General features: G+C 34.3%; 2 protein-coding genes across 2 annotated transcripts in view; one reads left to right on the forward strand and one right to left on the reverse strand.

The window, feature by feature from the left end:
* Positions 1-663: 663 nt before the first annotated feature.
* CSN2 (casein beta) lies at positions 664-6,753 on the forward strand. The gene is made up of 7 exons (XM_042936713.1): positions 664-717; positions 2,719-2,781; positions 3,497-3,523; positions 3,620-3,646; positions 4,688-4,711; positions 4,808-4,852; positions 6,193-6,753. The coding sequence occupies exons 2-7, from the start codon at positions 2,731-2,733 to the stop codon at positions 6,751-6,753; spliced, it is 735 nt and encodes a 244-aa protein (XP_042792647.1). The 5' UTR covers positions 664-717; positions 2,719-2,730.
* A 10,708-nt stretch (positions 6,754-17,461) lies between these two features.
* CSN1S1 (casein alpha s1) overlaps positions 17,462-23,197 on the reverse strand; it is a 29,372-nt gene continuing 23,636 nt past the window's right edge. The window contains exons 7-12 of the mRNA XM_042936714.1: positions 22,358-22,399; positions 20,977-20,994; positions 20,499-20,540; positions 19,342-19,500; positions 18,684-18,725; positions 17,462-17,845 (exon numbers count right to left, since the gene is read on the reverse strand). Of these exons, the coding sequence (XP_042792648.1) occupies positions 19,342-19,500; positions 20,499-20,540; positions 20,977-20,994; positions 22,358-22,399 (261 nt within the window). The 3' untranslated portion in view covers positions 17,462-17,845; positions 18,684-18,725. The remainder of the gene's footprint in view (positions 17,846-18,683; positions 18,726-19,341; positions 19,501-20,498; positions 20,541-20,976; positions 20,995-22,357; positions 22,400-23,197) is intronic.

The following is a 23,197-nucleotide window of genomic DNA, read 5'->3' on the forward strand; positions in this document are numbered from 1 at the left end:
CAATATTTATCAGGTAAATAAGTCTCCATGACATTTTGTAATATTTTTGTTAACAGATTTGCCAAGCTGTTCAGATAGATTCTTTTTCTGAGATGTTTCATTACAGAGGAAATTTTATTCCTCTTGTGTATGGAATATTGGTTTGAAGTGAATGATTTGTTTTTCCCAAATCAAGTAGTCCTGGAGTTTGCCTTACATGACCAAGCTATCATCATGGACTTGTATCTTGTCAGTTTCTCCACTGCAGCGTAAAACACTAATAACTGTTCAGGTTAGCATGAAATTATGGCCTTTGTGAAGACCCTGAATATCTCTGATGTTCATATAGAATTCCCCTACAAGTGAGATCATGAGGACCCACCAAGTGCTAAGTAGATTTAATTGCATCCACAATGACTTGTGAATTGGGCCAGAGACTCACTGTCTTCCAGCTTTTGTTTCAGTTATTAGACAATTACATTTCCTGGACAGATTTCCTTTATTGAATTGTGAATTGCTCCCTTGTTAAGATGATCCCCAGAATTTCTGGGTATAGATAATAGGCAGAAATCATTTTCCAATCATGTGGACTACTTGGAATTGAAGCTCACTATTGATTTTATCTCAAACCACAAAATTAGCATACCACTAAATACAGTATATAAGCCACCACAGAAGCAGACAGACCATCATCCACTGAGCTTCCCCTTCACTTCCTGTCCTCCACCTTGGAAAAAGGTAAGAATTTCAGATATAAATTTGATATATCCTCTTTTCACTTTTATTTCAAAGTAGGCTGAGATATATGAAGAAAATAATTGCTTAAAATATAGTCTTTCAAATAAGCATATTTAAAGTAGTACTGGCACTATTTCCAACACTTAGGTTAAAAAAAAAGTAGAAATGTCTATAAAGATTTGGTAAAAATTATGACTGCATAAGCTCTATGAGTCTAAAAAAATGTAGTAATGACGATTACTATTTTTTTGGTACAAAGGCAGTTCACAGGCTACATTAAAAAATCTATTTCTTGAATTAATAAATCTTCTAACCACAACAATAAAAGAAAATATATTTAAATTATTTTAGGGGGATCTGAATAATTAATGGGTAACCTTTATCCAACAGCAATTTTAGAGGTGGCACATTGAGTCAAGAAACTTCAGGAGTTGTTTGGGGATGTGCACTTCTTGAGATGTTTATAAATCTTTTTTAGAAGTGGGTGTTCCTCAAACTTATGTAGAGTAGCCAACTTTCTCGTTGATCATTTAGTCTATAATAGTTCAAATATTATTAAAATAAGCATATGAAATACAGAATTAAGTAAAGAAAGAAAATGTTTTATTTTGTAAGAAAATTCTAAATGGGACAGAGATGACTTGGAAACAAAAACAAAGAGAAGATTTGAATAAGATTGGTCAAAATGAAGTTCTGGCTAAAAAATTGGTATATAAAATGTTAATTATAAAATACAGAAAATGAAATGAGATCCTTCCTATACATAATGATCTCTAATGGAGTACCATATTCTTTTTTGAAAATTAAAAAAAAATTATTTGGAAACTTATGGTGCTCTTAGGCAAGGTAAAATTATGAAGATTTATATAGTACCCATGAGCAATCTCTAGAAAAAAATATTTTTCCTGAATAAAGAGAATAATTTTCAGCCTTCAAATGTTGGAAAGGATATTTTGCAGATAAATTAGGGAATTTTTTCGTGAAATGTTTTTAGTTCAGAAGTTTAGTTTAAATAACTGAGATTGAAGATTGTATGTCAAGCTATCTTAGTAGCACAAACATTGTTTTGTACAAGAAATTATAGAAATGCAGCAAAATCAGGCATTTAGTACATTTTGGTTAAAAGTGTTAACATACATGTTGTATTATAAGAAGAGGTAGCCTGGAGTGGGGATTGGGCAAGAGGACCTGATACTTTGGTAAATCATCAAGAAATCAGGGAGAAAAAAAGCATAGTGTATTGTCTCTAAAGTTGTGTGTCACAAAGGAGAGGAGGAATTATTGGATATGTAGGGATGAAGACTGAGTAGTGGGTATAAATCGAGAAGAAACAAACCAATCAGTGGAGCATCTGGATAAGTGGAGGAAATAAAGGAAATGCTCAAATGAAATCTCAGTCTTATTGGAAATGAGATATGATTAAAACAAATATTCATGGGAATGGTTTGGTTCACTAAAAAAAAGTAAAAACTAAAATATGATCTTTGTATATATTTTCTTTGATCAGTTTCCTCCCAATGGAACTGAGGATCTATCAGGGTTGAGATCTTAATATTTTGATCACTGATACAATCCCAGCACCTAGACAGTATCTGGCAATAAAAGGTGTTAAATAAATATCTTTGAACAAATGAATCAATTAATAAATGTTTCTGTAATTACTTATAACTTTTTTCTAGTATTTATAACTTTTTTCTGTCTTTCAAAAAAAAATGCAAGAAAACCATAGTACTGTGAATGAGATGAAAACGAGTGAGAAAGGGTGGAGGTGATACCTGAGAAAATCTGAACAGTTAGCCATGAAGTATAAAAATAATATGTAAGAGTAAGGAGCCATGGGAGATTTTGACCTTGATAAAGTTTTTATTAGTATTTTTTTCCTAAGATGCAGAGATTCTTATTACATATTATCTTTAGTTTCGTTAACAGGAAAGTAACCCTAGCTAAATAAGAAAATAGATTGACCAATCTATTACCATTCCTTCATTTCCCCATTGACAGGACTTGATAGCCATGAAGGTCCTCATCCTCGCCTGCCTGGTGGCTCTTGCTCTTGCAAGAGAGGTAAGAAAGTGTCTAAATAATTAAGATTGCAATGGACTATCTGCCTATGTGTAGAGAATAACATCAACAACATTTTTAAAATACAAATAAAGCAGAATTCCAACAGATTTGTTTTGACATTCACCCAGTATTTCAGCAGTGTGCAGTAGGGGCACAAATCTGGGCCAAATGCTTTCTTTATCACTGTGCCACCGCTTCCTTAGGGAAAAGCAAGTGGACTTATTAGCAAAGAGACAAAATGAAAAGAACCAGATATAAAAATGACAATAACAATATTGCACAAATATGATGGCGTGCATGTACAACCCAGATAAATATATCTTATTCCAGTGATAAAATACGTGTAGCTCTCGTCTTAGGGCACTGGGTCCACTTCTACCTGTATCTATCCAAAGACAATGATAGGATGGACTATCAGGCAATAATCATAATCGTGAATGTATTTGTAATCATAATAAAGTGTTTAAAACAAACGAAAATTACTTTTTTCTGTTGCCCATCAAAAACTGTTGATTCATGTAAAATAAAAATGTGTTAACAAAGTTACTAAACATAAAAGACAAAAACAATGGCCTTCTAAGTCTCTCAATATAGCATTTTTTATTTCTCAAATTTGTGAAATAGCTGCATAAAGAAGATAAAAATTAGATAGGAAAAATGTTTAGCGATGAGTTACATATGGAAACCAAAGTAGTGTTTTATTTTTCCTTTACAGAAGGAAGAACTCACTGAATCCACTGAGGTAAGATATTTTTATTCAGAAAAAAATTTCCAACCATAAATTATTAACATTCTGCAATAGTTATTGATTGTTTTATTTTTTGTTTTTCCTTTACAGACTGTGGAAAGTCTTTCAAGCAGTGAGGTAAGACAATGTTTTCAGAGGAAATTTCCCAGTCTTGGAACAGTAAAATGCTGTTATCTTTCTATTTGGTACATTAGGACAGTTAGGTTAATAATGCAGCTATGTTCTGACATAAGTTTTGAAGTAAATTTCCATTGTAAATGTTTATGGACAGAATAAATGTCTGGAAAATTCAGTATCCTACTAGCACTTTCTAAGTTGGCTGACTACTTGAAATTATGTCATTGTGACCCCCTCTTTTTTTTTCAATGAACTTTACAGGTTTTTTTTCTGTCTTGAGCTCTTTTTACACTGACCTGATTCACTGTTCTGATATTTATTGAGCGCCTTATTCACTGTTCTGATATTTATTGATATTTATTGACTAGGAGCTGTGGTCCAAAACAGGGATGTCCATAAAAAAGAGCTTGCAACATAGTGTGTGAGCAGACATGCAAATGGACATATTTTGTAATGCAATAGTCACTATATTAAGTAAAAGGCAGTGAGAGGTAGTGTAGTCCTAAATCTGCGTGGAGAGTCAGGTAGGTATTTACGCTGATATGTCATTACCTATTAGTTAAATAGTATACGTGGTGTCTCTACAAGGTTAACGGACCCTTAAGGGGGGATATTTATTTCTTATGATTAATTTGAAGTGTAAACATAATAAGTAAACTAAGAATGATTAAAACAATTAAAAGATAAAATTCATATTATCAATGAATATGATTCTTTTAGACTCAGATAGAGTGACAGAGATCATTTGTTGTCCTAGGAAGGGAGTGTGGTGATAGAGAGAAATTAGCATCTATTAAATACCTCTTTTTGCACTATGTTCACTAATTTTCTTTTCTTATTTAACTGCATTCATCTGTCTTTTATACAACAAGCTTATGCAGAACAGCAAAACATACAAGTTTCAGCAATTACCCTGAGTTTTTACTATTATCAAACAAGGTGTACACGTTAATCTATTACATGTTGTCATTTTCTGATTTGTATTGACAAACAAGAAGCATTCATGAAACTAAACCTAATTTTATTTTTATCTTTCTGAAGGAATCTATTACACACATCAACAAGGTAACACCTTCATATTTAAGTGTACTTATTTTCAAAATTTCCAACATTTAATTTTTATAGGTGGTAACATTTCTTTACATGTGATTTGGTTTCTAGCAGAAACTTGAGAATCTTAAACGTGAGGAGCAGCAGCAGAGACAGGTAATTTATTTGTGATAAGTATATTTCTAAAGTTATTATGGAATCTAATACACACAAAATATGTATGTGTTCACTCTAAAGACTGATAATAAAATAAATGCCAATGAGGAAATTAAATTCCGACAGTCAATATATTTTGAAGACATAAATGCATTTTTTCAAACTCAGAGTTAATATGCAGAGTATAGAATCAAAACCTAAGGGTAATTATTGATTTACTCATATTTCCAAGTGGGGAACTAGGTTCCCCTTAGTCTCAAGATGGATATTCGGATGAAAGAGAACAAGAAGGCAATATGACACATTTATTAGTTGTATACCCTTGGCCTCAAGTTTCTCTGTACTTAATTTTCTTATTTGTAAACCAAGAACATTCATAACCCCACAGTATTGATGAGCTGACACACAGTGTCACTGACACACAGTGACACAATATTCACTGACACACTGAATATTCACTGATTTTATATAACATTTTGTATGTTTTATATTAACATTTATGAATGGTGAAGTTCTTCAAAGAATTTCCATTACACAGATGAAAGGAGTGAGGTACAGAACAATTGAGTACACAATTATCTGACAATATCACACAGTAATTAAGTAGTAGAGCTTGCTTAAAATTAAAGATTTTCTTAGACAACATAAAATTCTTCATTTAATTAAATTACATATGGTAACATATTTGGTAACATATTTATCTAATAATAATATTTCATCTTCTCTATTTTATCAATGAAGTTGTATTGTTTGGAACTTACACCAAATATTTTTAAATCAGAATGAATTCACAAATTGATGCCTCTTGAAAGACTCAAAATAACTACCTTCTACCAAGGGAAGTAGTGCTGGAAGGTGACTAGTGTAAGAAACTCCTTGAATTAAGCCATAAATTAAGATTTCATTTTCATTAAAACAACAACAGCAAATAAACGTTGGAGTTATCCCTCTAAGTCTTTTTAAATAGATCTTTCATATGTGAAAACAATTTGCTCTATTATGAACACATTATGTTGAAAAGTCCATACTTATGAAGACCAAAGTGGATAGCTATCTAGGCAATTCAGAAAAAAGGTGAAACGGGTCTTGAAATCTCCAAAACTTGATTTCAGTTTGATCTGTGGATTCACCTATGAAAGGGAGTAAATGAGAAATACCTCAATGAGCGTTGTACTCAGTAGTCTTCACCTGACTGAAAATACTTTCTTAACCAAGACCCGTAAAAGATTTTCTTTCTCTTTCCACTCAGTTATGAGTGTTCAAAAGACAGGAGGTTAATTCATCACAAATGACAGTTATAGCTGAATCATGGACTCAAAGATTCTTTTCCTTCTTTCCAGGAGGAACGCCAGAATAAAATCCACCCCTTTTTCCAGCCACAGCCTCTAGTCTATCCTTATGCTGAGACCATTCCTTCCCCTGTCCTTCCACAGAACATCCTTCCCCTTGCTCAGCCTGCTATGGTGCTGCCTTTCCTTCAGCCTGAAATAATGGAAATCCCCAAAGTTAAGGAGACCATCTTTCCCAGGCACAAAGTGATGCCCTTTCTGAAATCTCCAGTAGTGCCCCTTTTGGACAGCCAAATCGTGAATCTCACTGATCTTGAAAATCTGCACTTGCCTCTGCCTCTGCCTCTGCCTCTACTCCAGCCCTTGATGCACCAGATCCCCCAGCCTCTTCCTCAGACTACCATGCTTCCTCCTCAGCCACTGCTGTCCATCCCACAGCCCAAAGTCATGCCTTTTTCCCAACAAATTGTGCCCTATCTCCAGAGAGACATGCCCGTGCAAACCCTACTGCTGTACCAGGATGCCACCCGTGAGGCCCAACCTGTGACTGCCCCAGTTTACAATCCTATTATTGTAAGTCCAAACTTAATAATTCTGCTGTCTCACTTATGACATGAATAGAGTGATAGAGGAAATGAGAGCTCTACAATGAAAGAATAAATGAATAATGAATAGGTCTAAACTGCACATTGTTTAGATCAATGATTCTCAACCCTAGCAACACAATAGTACTATCTGTAGGACTGTTTCTTTCCAAAATCCCAATGTCTAGGCCTACCCACAGAGATTCTGATATAATTGTTCTGATCTTTGATGTAGAAGATACCATCGGGAACAAATTATTTTGGAGATTCTGATTTAATCGATCTGTTGAGAATTTAGGTAGAAGATTAAGGTTTATTAAAGCTGGAATTAAATCTGATAATCTGATTAGGCTTGGAATAAAAAAGGTTTATTATTTTCTACAATTTTGAAGTTTTCCTTGTGCACATCTATTCTGCAGGTGCCTTTTTTTCACATCTTGTTTTGATATATGTACATATGAGGGTAAACAATTGAGATGCTTATTTTATCACTCAGAATTCTTAGGAAAAGCGTCTGTTTCTTTGCATAAATGTGAACTTTTTATTTAATTATTTTGCTTTCTTTAATTTTTTTTTTTTAATTTTTAAGGTCTAAGAGAATTTCAAAGTTAATGTCCCCTCCTTACTTTTGGTAAGTTTTGGGAGTTTGCAGATTAGACTGATTATTTTCATTAATATCTTTTTATATTTCATTCTACTGTCTAAGTCCAAGATAGTGACAAACTTCATCAATATGCTTACTTATTTATTAATGATAAAAGCATCATGGATGCCTCGACGGTTAATCATTATCTACTGACCTGAAATTTTGTATCTTTTTTATTTCAAAGAATTTGAAAGTTTCATTATGTGCTATAGACAGATTTGACTGGTTTGTGTTCAAGTGCCTATATTCTGATGCTTGGTTATCAGCATTTTTATAAAAACTGAAAATAATTTCTTCTACTTCTATGTGAATATATTTGAGATTATTTTAAAAGATCTCTTTCATTCTCATTTCTAACTTAGGCGTTGTAACTTCAATTGTTTTTATCTCACTTAAAATTTACATATCATCCTTTAATTCATGAATCAAAATAAAATGAATTTTTCCAGGTGTGAGGTTTAAAAATGGGTGAGAATATAGCTCTGGGATTCTTAAAATATGAATATTTCTGTGATCATGGTAGACTAGTCTAGTCTAGTCTAAGTATCAGTGGGCTGATATTTAATCATATCGAAATTTTTATATGCCTCCACGGTAGGCCTTAATATTTTGCATTTGTAACAAAATTTGTCTTATAAATTAATCACACCAAAATTACAAATGAGGAGGGATGAATAGTTATGTCATATAACATAACTAGTTCTATATTTGCTTTATATTCTACAGAATTGACTGCAACTGGAAATGTGACATCCTTTCAATCTTTACATCGTTACCAAAAGTGAATAATTTTGAATCTACATGGAAAAAATGAAAATTTATTCTTTTATTTATTTATGTATTATATGTTATTCATCTTAATTTGAATTTGCTCATAAACTCTACATTTTCCAAATTTTAATTCACTAATACCATAGAAGTTTAATTTTGAGTTGGAAATACCATAAGTATGTGAAAAACATGTGTAAAAATAGTTTCTGGAATTGTGCTTGTTATTTGAGACTCTATTTCCTAACCAGTCATTTCAATAAATTAATCCTTTAGGCATATTTAAGTTTTCCTGTCTTTATTATAATTTTTCAAGCCTTAATTGCCCTTAAGATTGTTATTAATTTAAGATTTTGGTGTTAAGAGGCAAGTGGGTGGCTCAGTTGGTTAAGTGTCAGACTTGATTTCAGCTCAGGTCACGATCTCATGGTTTGTGAAATTGAGCCCCCTGTCAGGCTCTGCCCTGACAGCAGAGTCGATTTGGGATTCTCTCTCTCTCTCTCTCTCTCTTTCTCTCTGCTCTTTTCCTGCTCATGAGCGCACATGCCCTCTCTCTCTTTCTCTCAAAACAAAATAAAACACAACAAAACAAGGATTATTGGTGTTAAAAATAGCCATGGGAAAATTGAAATTGAATAGAATGCTTTGAATTGAATGGTAAAGAATATCAAAAAGTAGAGGAAAAGATAGTGTGATCATACCCTATTTTGGTTCTGGAAAGTCTTGGTTTACACTTAGTGTCCCAGTTAAACTAGTACACCTGTGACTTTCACTATCTAAAGTAACCAACATCGAGTGTTAAATTTTATAGTCACTCTAAGCAAAAAAACACTTCAAATGAGAAAGCTGATTCACAGCTTTGCTGTTAATGGTAGCTAAGTGGGACTGTGAAAGTTAGTCCTTCAGAGCTTCAATTTCCACATCTGTAAAATAGACAACTCAAAGGTTTTTAATGAAGTTTTAATCTGATCAGTGTACTGCACAGTCACAGGATAATTGTTCTGTATGGTTCCACATTACTGACTTCATTTACACCAGAGAAGCAAGAGCCAGTATCACAGTCAGAATGAGCTGGGTTACATGGTTTGGGCCAGTAATGCCCAAGAAAGTAAGACTTATATGAAGGTCTGATATCCACTTTCTCTGATCGCAGAGTAATTGTTTCATTGCAATGAATTTTTCCTTTACCAACAACTACACTTTTATGCTCAATTCCATCCCCTTTAGTTTACACAGTGACTCATTAGCAATTGTTTTCCTTACCTAAGGATCAAATGTAAGTCAAACTTATGCTATATCTTTCATTTTTAAAGAAAATTCCATCTCGTAACAATATACCTCCAAACTCCTCCCAGTTCTTTAGACTACTCTGTGACAATCTGAATATGTTATGGTCTCATTAACCTGCCCCCGTCAAGGTTTTGTCCCTCTAGAAATCACTTTTTTCCTAGGTTGCCAACAGCTTTCTTCTTGCTACTCTTGTGTTCATTTTACCCAACCTCGTAGAGCTGTTTAGTAGAGTTGATCATTGCTTTTTTTTAAAATATCATACTTCTCTTCGTTTGAAATCTTAAACTCATCAAACCCTTGCTTTCTTTCTTAACTCACTAGCCTTTATTTATTTATTTATTTATTTTTTTGCAGTCTCCTTTCCGGCATTTCTTTTTCCAAACTTTAAGGGTTGGAGTACCCTAAGGGTTAGCCTTAGTCTGGCTGATAGTGTTTGGTTCCATGGCTTTAAGTCCATCCATAGGTTGAAATCTTCTAAATGTACATCTTCAAAAGCATTCTTTGCTGAGCTCCAAATTCATGCACTCAACTTCCCTTTTTGGTCTCCACACCTAATTATATAATTAATATCTCAAATCTGGCATGGACAAGCATAACTCTTCAGCTGGATCCAGTCTCTGACTTGCTCAAATTTCACTGGGCATATTTCAGTAAGAGAAAAAAATGATACACTAGTACAAAGGAAACAGACTTACTTGAATAAGCACTTCACCAAAAGAAGGTTTCTTAATAGCCAATAAACATATTAATAGGTACTCAAAATCACCAGTCCTCAGGAAAATGCAAATTAAAAGCTACCATGCAATATCACGATACAGCCACCAGAATGATTAAAATGAGAAAAGAAATTTGGCCATATCCAGTGTTGGCAAAAAACAAACTATAGGAACGCGAAGCAATGTTGATGTAAATGTAAACTGGCATGAGCATCTTGGAAACCTGTGTCAGTCTTTGTCAAAGGTAAACATCTTTATATCTTATGACTAGAGATTTTATTCTTAAGTATATACCCAACAAAAATACATATGTGTGTGTGTATTTACACTAAAAATACATATATATACATATGCACTAAAAATATGTACCCAATATTCCTAGCACCATTGTTCTTAATATCCAAAATTCAAATCAACACTAATGGGAATCAACACTATTTTGTATAAATTGTGATATACATAGAATGGAACATTGCAATTAACATGAATGAACTGCTACTACATGGCACAACATGAATGAATTTTATATAAGGAAGACTGGATGATAGTAGACAGACACCCCATAAATATTATATATTAGAATCTACAAAATATTGATTTCTAGTGCAACAAGTTAGGATAGTAGTTATCTGAGGGGAGGCAGAACTTGATAGGGAACATTAAGTGGTGCTCTCAGATGCTTAGTGATATTCTTTTCCTTAATCTGGATGATGAGTTCTTTGTGATAATACATTTTGATGTGTGTGCTTTTCTATATGGCTGTTTGTTGCTTTAAAAATTTAAATGTACATTAAATGTAAAATCATGTATTTCTTTATTAGTGTCTTGCCTACCTTCTTTTTCCCTAAAAGTGGGGGTTTCTCTGGTGCAGAATCACCTCTTTGCCTCTGGACTTAAATACCATTCCATTCTATGGCAATAGACCTGGTTTCCTCCGAAGCTATGGAGTGGCTGCATAATGATACTGTAAAATGTGTTTTAGACCCTACTATGGTGAAATTTGAAAAATGGAATGCAGGAGATGGGAGAGAACTTGCAGATTAATTCCTGCTTTTTTTCCCTCTGTATATTATTCAGTGGTGTGGTTCTTTACAGCCTCTGTTAATTACATAATAATCATGTGAAGTTTTTTATTGCTGAAAGGATTTAGAGGACTCAAACAGTTTCCAGTGTAATAAAAACAGATTTATTACAGGGAAAAACAGAAGACAACAACACAGGGAAAGGATGTGCAGTGAAAAAGGTGCTAAGATCTGGGGAGCAACTTATTTGTCCTTCCACTGCTTGATACAGGATATGCTTTATCTCCAGATCTTAAACCACTAATGGAGGCTGTGCAAAGCATCTCAGTACCAGGAAGCTCAAAACCACTTGTCGTGAGGGTCTTTTACAAAAAAACTTGTCCTGCAGGCACATTTTGGCTACATGACTAGTCATACCTGTTGAAAACCAGCCCCATTTCACTCCCCAACTCCTAGATTCCACTGAAACCTGGTGTAAACCATATGCAATTATTAGTAAACAATCCTGACAGGCTGATGTATCCTGCCCAAAGCAACTCACAGACATATCTCTATAGTATCATTTGCCTTTCGTTATTAAATACCATAGTGTTGGCCAACAGCCAGTGACTCTAGAGATAAGCATACAGTCATCCAGACCAACTGGGATTAATCAGTGTTATACACAGTATTTCTGGAGAAAAATTTGTGCTGATGAAGCATACCTGCTGAATAGCCTTCAACTTGTAGTGAAGTGGTGCTTGAATTGCTTTGCATCTTTATTCACCTCCATTTACTTAAGGTGCATATATTTACATAATTTATAATTGCTTCCAAGCAAACTCTTCTTATAAGAAAAGGCAAACTTGGTCACAGAGGAAATATAGCTGTGTGAAGATGAACACAGAAATTGGGGTTAAATAGTTACAAGATGCAGCCACAAGTTAAGGAATACCAAGGATTGCCAACAGCCACCAGAAGAAGCTGGAAAGAGCCAAGGAAGGATCTCCAGGGCCTTCAGAGGAAGCATGGCCATACCAACACGCATTGATTTCAGACCTCTAGACTCCAGACTAGGAGAGGATAAGTTTCTGCTATTTTAAGGCACCCAGTTTGTGTTCCATTGTTATATAGCAGGAAACTAATATAATGAGGCATACAGATTTTGGTTACTTCTGTTCAGAAATTATTTGAAAAGCTTTGACAGAATTATTTCAAAAATGGAGAACCGAAAAATTTCTGCATTACTGAAATTATGGAAAGCAAAGTTTGCAAATGGGAAGACATTGGAATCGAGCCCCCCCAGGGAAGAAAAAAGTTTTTAAACGATGAAAGCCCGAAGAATGTTCGAGACTTAATTCTCAACTTCTACAATTGCAATTTGGTGTATCTTAGTGTGCAGGAAGAAGATTTTTGTAAAAAAAAAAAGTGAGCATAGGGGTGTCTTGGTGTCTCAGTCAGTTGAGCATCCAACTTTGGCTTAGGTCGTGATCTCATGGGCCCCACATCAGGCTCACTGCTGTCACTGCGGAGCCTGCTTTGGATCCTCCGTCCCCTTCTCTCTGCATTTCCCCTGCTTGCGCTCACTCAAAAGTAAATAAACATTAAAAAAAAAAGTGAGGATATATTCCAAGCCAGGAGTGTCATAACACTCAAAGGGAGAGGTCCTTGTTCCAAGCAGAGCCAATTAACATTCTTCTGCTGATGTGTGAATACTCAGGGAAGCTACAGTGTAGTCATTTCCAGATGTAGGACCTGAACAACCATGAAGCTCTGAGATGTGAGCAAACCGTCTTTTTTATCTCCTGCAAAGTAAGTCAGTCCAAAGAAGAGTGAAAGTGAAGGATGAACAAAATGGTGAGTGACCACCTTCAAGTTCCTAAATACAACTATACTTCACTCTTGGAATTTTTAGTTACATGAGCTAATAAATTCCTTTTTTTTTTTTTCATTAATTTGAGGTAATGTTTACATATGTCACTGGCACCATGATATTCCTGACCAAACAGAACAAAATTCCTGTATATCATGGTTCTATGATAGTGGGTCTTTTATAGTTCTATAAACTATAGAACAGGCCTTCATAACAAAATACCATATACTGAATGGCTTAAAAAATAAAAAAAAAATTGCTCACAGTTCTGGAGGCTGGGAGTTCAAGTTCAAGGTGCTAGCAGATCCTGCATCTGGTGAAGGCTTTCTTTCTGGCTTGCAGACAGCCACCTTCTTGCCATATCCTCATATGGCAGAGAGAGAGATAGAGAGCTCATCTCTCTCACATCTTTTCTTATAAAGGCATTAGTCTCACTCATGAAGTTTCCACCCTCATGACCCAGTTGCCTCCAAAGACCCCTCCTCCAACTACCATCACATTGGAGATTAGGGTTTCAACATATGGATTTAGGGTAAACACAAACATTCAGTCTATAGTAATTAAAATAACACAAATTCACAAGCTTGTAGGTCTCATGTGAAATTTAGGAAAGTGAAATACCAATTATTAGGAAAAATGAAATCTACTGGAAGATATGAAAGATTTAGACCCCTAACTCCTAAATGATCCTGAAGATCTGTGTTTCTTTTTCATGATAAAATCATGATTTCTTTGTTTACCATAGCTGATGGTGGCCTTAATTTTCTGCTTCTCACTGTTGCTTCATCCTTGATATGGCCTGTCAGTAAGAATAAAAAAAAACTTAGCAAGTTCTTTCCTTAATGTACAGTAGAGTACATAAACTAGTGTTGTAGGGGCTGGATGTGGCCAACAAAGAAAAGGGGACCGTGTGTTTTGCATTTAAAAAAACTAAGGGAGCTTAGGTGTCTCAGTTGGTTGAACATCCAACTCTGAGCTTTTGGCTCAGGTTATGATCCCAGGGTCATGGGATCAAGACCCACATCAGGCTTCACACTGAGCATGGAGTCTGCTTAAGATTTTCTCTTTCACTCTCTCTCTGACCCCCTCCCCAACTTGTGCTCTCTCTCTCTCTCTCTCTCTCCAAAAAGAAAAAGAAAAAAACTATGCCATATTAAAAATCAGAAAATTTTACACAAAATTTATATCTCTAGTTTCTCTTATGAGTCTCAATATCTGGTCACACTTGATATATGCCTGTGTGACATATATCACACAATGGATTTGAAGGAGTAGCAAAAGAAGACATATACTCAGTTCACAATTAGCATCATTTTTCCCCTAACCTTTTTCCCCACTTATTTGTGTCATCTGCAGTGTTCCAGAAGGTTTGGTAACCATATTACAGGAAACATTAAAAAAATATCTGTAGATAGATATGCTTAATTCTAAGGACCTACCACTTACCCATTTCTACAGACAATGCATAGATGACTGTTTTTTAACCTTTTTCTTAAAGAATGGACTTTTATGGGGTGCCTGGGTGGCTCAGTTAGTTGAGTGTCTGACTTCTGATTTTGGCTCAGGTCGTGATCTCACAGTTGTGGGATCAAGTTCCACATTCAGCTCAACACTGAGAGTGGAGCCCACTTAAGATTCTCTCTCCCAATCTCTCTGCCCTCTGCCCCTCTCCTCCGCTTGTGTGTGCTCTCTCTTTCTAAAATAAATTTAAAATAATAAAGAAAGAATGGACTTTTATAAGTCTTTTTTCCCTAACTATAGTGGACCGAGCATTCTATTAGGAGGCTCACAGTAATTAAAATTGGATTTCTGACCTTAAGGTAGATGAAAGGAGCCCAGTCACAAAACAAAGTGATAGTAGGTAAGTTCCTGAAGCAAGGAGATAATTAACATTTTTAGAGATTTAGTCAGGAAGTGGTGGTGGTGATAATTATTGTATGAAAAATGGTCAAACCAGAAGTGATGGCTGTGTGAAGCTAATCAATATATCCCTAGGAAAAATTTAATAGCAATTTCATCAGGGTTATTTTTGATATATAAATATAAAAATATTTTGGTGAACAGAATATGTCTGGTAAACAGATTGTTGGATAAGCTACCAACAGAAAGTGATGATCCACCCCAATTTCTGAATAAGAATTAACATGGATCTATAACACTTGAAGTAGGAAAAGTCAAAGTTCTGTAGGGACTTTACTATAATATCATATTTCCAATCCTAGTCCTTGTCTTTGATCTATGAGTTTTGGGCACTTACATAAAAAAAGGGAACTAGTTGATCTTCTTCCAGACTCTGAGATCCATTCTGTGTCTTACCACTCATTGCTTACAATGGAGAATCTCCTGATGATCCGTGATTCATATTGAAATTTATTTGAGTCAAATAATACTTGATGTTGCCCGCACAGTTTGTCTCCCTTCAAACCTAGTCCAAACCATTAATGGTAAGTCCTCTGCTCAGAGTGTATATTTAGAATAGATATACTTAGAAACTGGTTTAATCTCTATATTACCTCCCTGATGTATGGAGTAATAAGGCAAAAAAAGTACTGAATAGAAACCATTCTAACTTCTTCTATAATAAAATAATGATTTTGCATCTCTGGGGAAATTGCAGCAACTATTAAAGAGTAAAAAATGTGGATGGGGCACCTGGATGGCTCAGTTGGCTAAACGTCTGACTTGATTTTGGCTCAGGTCATGATCTATCTCATGGTTTGTGAGATGGAGTCCTGCATCTGGCTCTGCGCTGATGGTACAGAGCCTGTTTGGGATTCTCTCTCTCCCTCTCTCTCTGCCCCTGCCCCACTTGCTCCCTCTCTCTCTCTCAAAATAAATAGATGAACTTAAAAAAAACACTAAAAGATGTTAGGATAGTGGATTGTTTCATTATTTGATTTCCCATTTGGCCTTTTCAATAGCTTCTTGGAAAGTAACAATGGATTATAGCAAATTTAATAAGATGGTGACAATTCATTTTTAAATTATTATTATTTTTTATTGAAGTACACAACATAGTGTATTTTATTCAGGTGTACAACATAGTGATTGGGCAACTTTATATGTTATGCTATGCTCACCGCAAGTATAGCTACCTCCTGTCACCATACAACACTATTACAATATCAGTTATTATATTCTCTGTGTTGCACCCTTTGATTTATTCATTCCATAACTGGAAGCCTGTATCTCCCACTCCCTTTCACCCATTTTCCCATCCTCTCCACCTTCCTTATAGGTGGTATTTTAAATATGGTGTCACATAAATCCTTGATATTCACATTTTTCCCCTTCATTTTGCCTTTAAAACCAAAGAAGAAAACAATACCAGCAACAGTTTGCTTTAATCTTATAGAACAGAGGCTTCTACCTCATAGGACAATTTTAAGGACAAGTCTACTCTAGTTTTGTACTACAATTTAGCTTGCAGGAAACATGATTGTCTTATTCCATGGTTCACTGGGCATTCATTAAATTGATGACTTTATTTCCATAGGATTCATGACATGAGAAATATCAAGCATCCTTGAAGCGTTGGGAAATAACATGACGAAAGAAGCTGGGAGACACATTTTATGAAAACACAAGGGCCTGTACTCTCCACTAATTTCTTGCAGGTTCAGTAGTTGGAGTAGGTTGGCAAACCTCCAGATAAAAACAAAATGTTTCACATGTACTTCTTAACACAGAGAGAAGTCAGAAGAATCGATGCTAACTGGTTTTCTTTTCATTTTCAAGGCAAAAAATTCATCTTTGGGTGTTATGCACATAAAATATATATTATTGGTAGGATGCCGAACAGTTGATGGCTTAGGGCATGCCACAAGAGGCCTTATCTCTTGTATGTTAGGATCTTATAGATACAATAGTTCCAAAAGGGTCATGACGTGTTGGGTTGGCTGTAAACCTGGAATATACCCTGAAAAGTAAATCTCACCTGGGGCTTTTAGGATATCAGAGCAAGTAACAATTGTCATTTCAAGAAATAACTCCTCATTGGGCTCTGAAGGATATTGAACAGGCCACCATGGCTACTAGGTGACCGTGTGTACTAAGGTGACCTCTTAAATGGTCTAATCTACCTACATATAAACTCAGCTATAATCAGGTGGGTTGAGCACAAACAGGTCCTGGTGGCATAAATTAATTGCATCACCAGGTTGTTCAAGTACCCAGTTGACACACAAATGCCACACTGCTGTTCCTCTCTGCAGCCACACCTCATGGGAAATATTCTACAAACAACTGACTTCAAGTGAAAGATTTTGGACCTCGTTTATAATTTGCCAGAATCAGAAGTGACATTTTAACCTTTTTCATTAAAATGTGATTGCAAGTATCATAGAAAAATTTAGTGAGAACAAAATATTATATACATACTCTGAAAAGGATTATGTAAATGTTGCTGAATGAAATAATGACAGAAAGTATGGACTGTGCCTTAAAAGTATAATTTATTGAAAAGAAAAAGAAAAATCTCAGTCACTGCACACAATTACATGAAATGATGGCACTTACAGAAGAAGCAATTCAAAGACTTTTTAAACAAAATTTCCATCACAGAAACTTAGTAAAGACTTCAATACCCTCTGATTCAGTGGCCTTCACACCGGCATGATGTAACTGAAATTTAGACAATAAACTGTTAGGAAAATTTAGCTTAAGGAAAATGATGATATTCTATCTAATGCACAGTAGAGAACTCAAGAAGAAAAGACTGCCTTCAATTTGGGATTGTCCTGTTCTAAAATAACAGTCGAATCCTTTGGCTAGGATGGTTTTACACGATAGAGGCGAAATTTAGAGAATGGAATTTTCAGTCACATCTGTAAAGAGAAAAGGAAATATGTGGTTAGCCATACTACATATTTTGAGTTAAAGACACACTTTTATGGTATGCACATTTTAATTTCCATTTTTTCCATTTTAAGATAAAGTTTACAATGTTATTTGTGCTTTCCTGTGGCTGACATATATATCCATTGTTCCTGATTTTTACGTTTTGAAAATAATTTATTACTAGATAGTATTTTCTTTTGAAGTAATATAAAAGATATGGCAAGGCAACTGGAAGAAAAAGTTTTCATGTGGGTCAGAGTTTTATCATTTTCTTTAGTTTGATCTTTTGGAAAGAAAGTTGCCACCATTGTAAAGGGAAGTGCACAAACACACATACACACACACATTTAAAAGCTCCAATCAAGTGGGAGAAGGTAATTAAAACAAATCTGTTGACTTTTCAGTCCGTTTGCCTATTGACAAGCAATCATTTGGTTTCACTAGGTGACTTGCTAAGGATTTCTTCTGTAGTGAGCACAAGGAACAGGATACAACTGTTGGGTTCACCTGAGTGAGTCTCAATGTCACATCTTCATAGAACGTTAGTAACATACAAACTCCTATACTTGTATAGGATTTCCAATATTGTAAATTATATTAGTTAAAGTTAGGTAACTTTTTAAGTTGCCGTTTAAATACAGTATGAGCAGGAAACAAAAATTTGCACATTACTAAGCCAATTTAATTCTTTAAGTGCTAATGTGTTCTGAAGGAACTAGACTTCAGCAGAAAAAAAAAAAAACTTACAGCCTACAATCATATCTTTTTACCTTGTCTTCAAATGAAAATAGGATTAATGGTTAGACAAGTAATTTGCAAACTTACCAAGTACCATAATTGTGGAGTTTCTGAGAATTTTTAATTTTTCTGGAAGAATAAAAATTGTTAAAATTATGTGATCAAGGTAGTCAGCAATAAAATTTTCTTAGCCCTGCCCCCAAAATGACCACTACTTATTTGCTGTGTCTATTTTCCCAGCACTATACTTTGCAAAGATGATTATATTTAATCACATTCAGAGTTATTAAAATAAGCATTGTTATACTTATTTCAAGTAACCAAAAGTCAGAATTTGAATTTAGAACTATTGGATACCAAAATCTGTGCTCTATTGTTATGTGTATTATGGGTATAACCCAAAGGAAGGCATTTGAAGATTAGTAAAAGTGCAAAAAGAAAAAAACTGAGTTCTATATCAGAACCCTTTATAGTTTTAATTTGGAGAAAAGTTTTTTTCTACCCTTATCAAGAATGAATTTCACTTATAGAATAGATAACGCTGCTCCAAATGTTCCTGACTGTTGGACTGTTAGCCATAGATACCTGAAAGTATTGTCAGTTTTCCATTTCAGAAAACTCTCACATGAGTCACTAAACACTGATTTTCCATGAATATTCTAAAACTGTTTCTATGGTAGGTTCTGTAAGTGAATTTCTTTTATTTCCTTTGGTAGAACATCAATATTTAGGTAAATGAACTTACCTACCACTCTGGCACAACACCAACGTTTTCAGTGTTCTCAGGGGCCGTAAGTTTAGTGACGTCATAGAATGGTGTGTAAGCAATATACTGCATGACTTGTGGAGGGTAATACCACACAGCATAGGGATAAGCATCAAGTTGGTAGAATTGTTGGAAAGGCTAGAAGGAAAGACCATTGAGAAACAATAATGTATGAACAATTGCTGTTTTGAATCTCTGAAAATGAATCATTCCAATCATTTCAGACATGGCTGTTAGCAACACAAGAGATAATTACTCGGTGAGATCTTTGAAAGAAAAAGAGAATATGAATTACAGATTCTGAATAAAACTTCAAAGGTGGAAGAAGCAACCTATTTGAAATACTTTTCATGTAAGAGAGTTGGGAACTGACACTAATTTTGTCCATTGTATTTCTTAGAGGCAATTTCTTCTAAGACATATGGAACATCCTCAACGATCGTTATTAAGAATCGCTAAATGGCAAGTAGTGACTGGGGGGCTTCGTGACTGATATGGAACTGACCTTATTGTTCACAAGAATCAGAATTGTTATGGCAGCACATAGTTCATAGTATCTGGTTATTGCCTTAAAAATGAAATCAGAATCCCTAGGAAAACTGTGGAACAATGGAATTTAGGGCAGGGGAAAGGTTGGTATTTGCTCTGTATTACTAACAACTTCATTTCACAGATGAGAAAACAGGATCAGAGAGTATTTTTACAGAGACATTCAGTATCTCTCCAGATGGTTTATTCAAAAGAAAAGTGTGTCAACTAGTTTGAGAGTTTGAGATTCCTAAATATAAATTGAATTTTAGAATCGGACTATGGGCATAAAAATATAAAATTAAGAAATATGTTAAAAGAGAAATTAATGTAACCATGGAGATTAACACTTCTTGGTGCTTATGATTATAAATACAATGCCCACATCAGCTGAGACAAAAAGCAGAAAGCAGCTCCTTTTCCAAAGACTACTGACAAGTAGTGCTAATCTCCCCTGTCAATTAATACAAATTGTCCCAGAAGTTGGGAGTGAGAAATAACTTCTGAAGAAGAAAACAACCCCTTCAAAGTGTGAGGCTATTTAAAAGCACACATATTTAAACTTCATAGTATATCATTACTCTGTAATTTATTAATCAAAATATTACCAATTGGATGTGGTTGTTTTCAGTCACTCTGCGCAGTTGTTGCTGTATAAAAGGAAATATAGTACATTCTAAATTACTTAGACATCTTCTGGTACAACACGTTCATTTTTCAATGTACCAAGAATATATCATCATCCATGAAATTTAGGATAAACTGCATTATATGCCAGAATTATGAAAAAGTATAAAAACACTTTTTAATTTGTAACTTTAGAAACATAATATTCAAATGGTGCATGGGTGGCTCAGTTAGTTAAGTATCCACCTCGATTTTGGCTCAAGTCATGATCTCACAGTCATGAGATTGAGCCCTGTGTAGGGCTCAGCACAGAGCTCAAAGCCTGCTTGAGATTCTCTCTTCCCTCTCTCTTTGCCCCTTCCCAGCTTGCAAGTGCAAATAAGCAAGTGTATTGTCTCTCTCAAAATAAATAAACTTTTAAAAATATTAATATATTCTAGATTTAATAAATAATCTTACCTGGTCACGGAGAGCTTCCTAGGAAAGAGAAAATATTTTGTTTTAGTATATTGACTTTATTAATTTATGAATAACAAACATTTATTAGGTACTTTCACTCATTCAGGGATAACTATGCTAGCCACTGAGGACACAATGGACATTATGAAATACAATGAACATTATGAGCAAGACCAATATAGTAATAATATTTGTGGAGGTAACAGCTTAGTCATATACCTAAAATAATAAAACATATTATTCCTGTAATTTCTCAGATCAGTAATGGTGAATTCCGGGGGGGGGGGGGGGTGGTTAGTGATATATTTAAATTTATTTGGACTTTATTTTAAACATAAGCAACTTAGACACCAAATAAGAGTAACAATTGGGCCCAAATCAAATTCATTATTGGCTATCCTCTTCCTACACCGATAACAGAAGAAAACGAAAAATATAATTTTACTAAATTACGACAGGGCCTTTTCCCTAAAGTCTTAATTAAGTTGATTTGTTGCAACTAAAGTAAAGGTTTTTTTTTTTTCCTCCCAAGCGAATGACTTTATAAAAATCAAAAGGATCAAAACTAAATAGTGTTAAGAAGTTTGTGCTGATGGGTATATTTTTGATCTATTGATATGTTTTAGCATAAAAGCAATTTATGGCATTATGGTTGAAATGTACATCTTGATAAGAGACCTTCATAATGTTTTTAGAAGTCTCATGAACAAAGCAAATTTTATAGAGTCTGAAGGGTCAGAGCAGGAAATTGGACTTGCTACAAGCCAGATTTAGGGCTCGCTGAGTAGGAGATTGATAATCCGATATTCAAAATAACACCAGGAAGAATGTTTCCATTTCACACATAAGGAAACAGGTCCAGGGACAGTGAGTACAACTTGACAATTCTTAGAGAGATTTGACAAAAACAATTTGAATGTTTAGGACTCCTGATTCCTCCTACAGAGTCTATACTGTTTCCTTAAATGGGAAGTTTATTTGGCATATCTGTGCTTTCATGAGCAGGAATAGGAATGTTTCTGGAATCTCCATACAGCACTGAATTTGGGAAAATAAATACATGATAAAGTCCTAAATATAATGCATCATCAGAGACTATAAGAGGATTTGATGTAGAATTTACTCAAAGTAAATTTCTCCTTGGTTAGTAATTATGAATAAATAGACAGCATTAGTATGGGCATAAATAGAAAGAAATGGCTTTGATAGTAAATATATAGGCAGTCATATGAATAATTTTCCAATTATTGTTAACTACCAAGGCTAGAATAGTTTCCTGAGAAAAAAATTGAATACATCTTTAGAAGTGCACCCAACATAAAATTTAATGTATTTTAATTCTGCAGAATACAATTTTGTATTATAATAAATAAACTATTACCAGTTGCAGTTGGTTGTATTTGCTCAGTCTATGAAGCTGTTCCTATTCAAAAGAAAAAATATTCTCAGTTGCTTGGATACCATTCAGTCCAACCCCATCATTCTTAAGTAATGAAGCTAGAATCCTAAAATGCTTTTTCTAGAAGTAAAGAATGAGGAACTATTAATCTTACTTTAGTGTTATTTCTACAACAATTTGGACTAATTGAATTATTTCTTTTTAAAATATTAGAAAACTGCTTTCTTAACTTATTTTTATTTTTTTAATTTTTAATTTAATTAATTAATTAATTAATTAATTATTTTTGAGATCCCACGACCTGGGATCGTGACCTGAGCTGATATCAAAAGTCAGGTACTTAACTGACTGAGACACCCAAGTGCCTCTTAAGTTATTTTTAAGTTAAAATAAATTAAAATACAATCAGATATGAGTATTCAGGCAATTTTACTTATATAATATCTTGTGTCAGAATACTAAGAAAATTAAAAATGACTTCTGCTTTCTGACCAAAGCTTTTAAACTTGGTCAAATGAAATCAAAATATTAGATGAAGTGGGGGAAAAAATGATGATGCTTCTGACATTAGCCACATTTAGTGATCATTTACTTTGAACTATGGATTATATTAGCTGCTTTTATATCATTTAATATTTATTATCATTGTCATTTTAGAAATTAGATTATAGACTTATAGCAGATAAATAAACTAACATCACATGCTGGTAAAAGGCAAAGCTTAGGGGCAAACTTAAGTCTGGCCAAATCTATGGACTGTCATTTTAATACTAGGCTATTCAGATCCAAAGCAGACTATACAGTACAAATATTCAACTTAAA

This window comes from Panthera leo, chromosome B1 (genome assembly GCF_018350215.1).
Source record: "Panthera leo isolate Ple1 chromosome B1, P.leo_Ple1_pat1.1, whole genome shotgun sequence".
Taxonomy (NCBI): Eukaryota; Metazoa; Chordata; class Mammalia; order Carnivora; family Felidae; genus Panthera; species Panthera leo.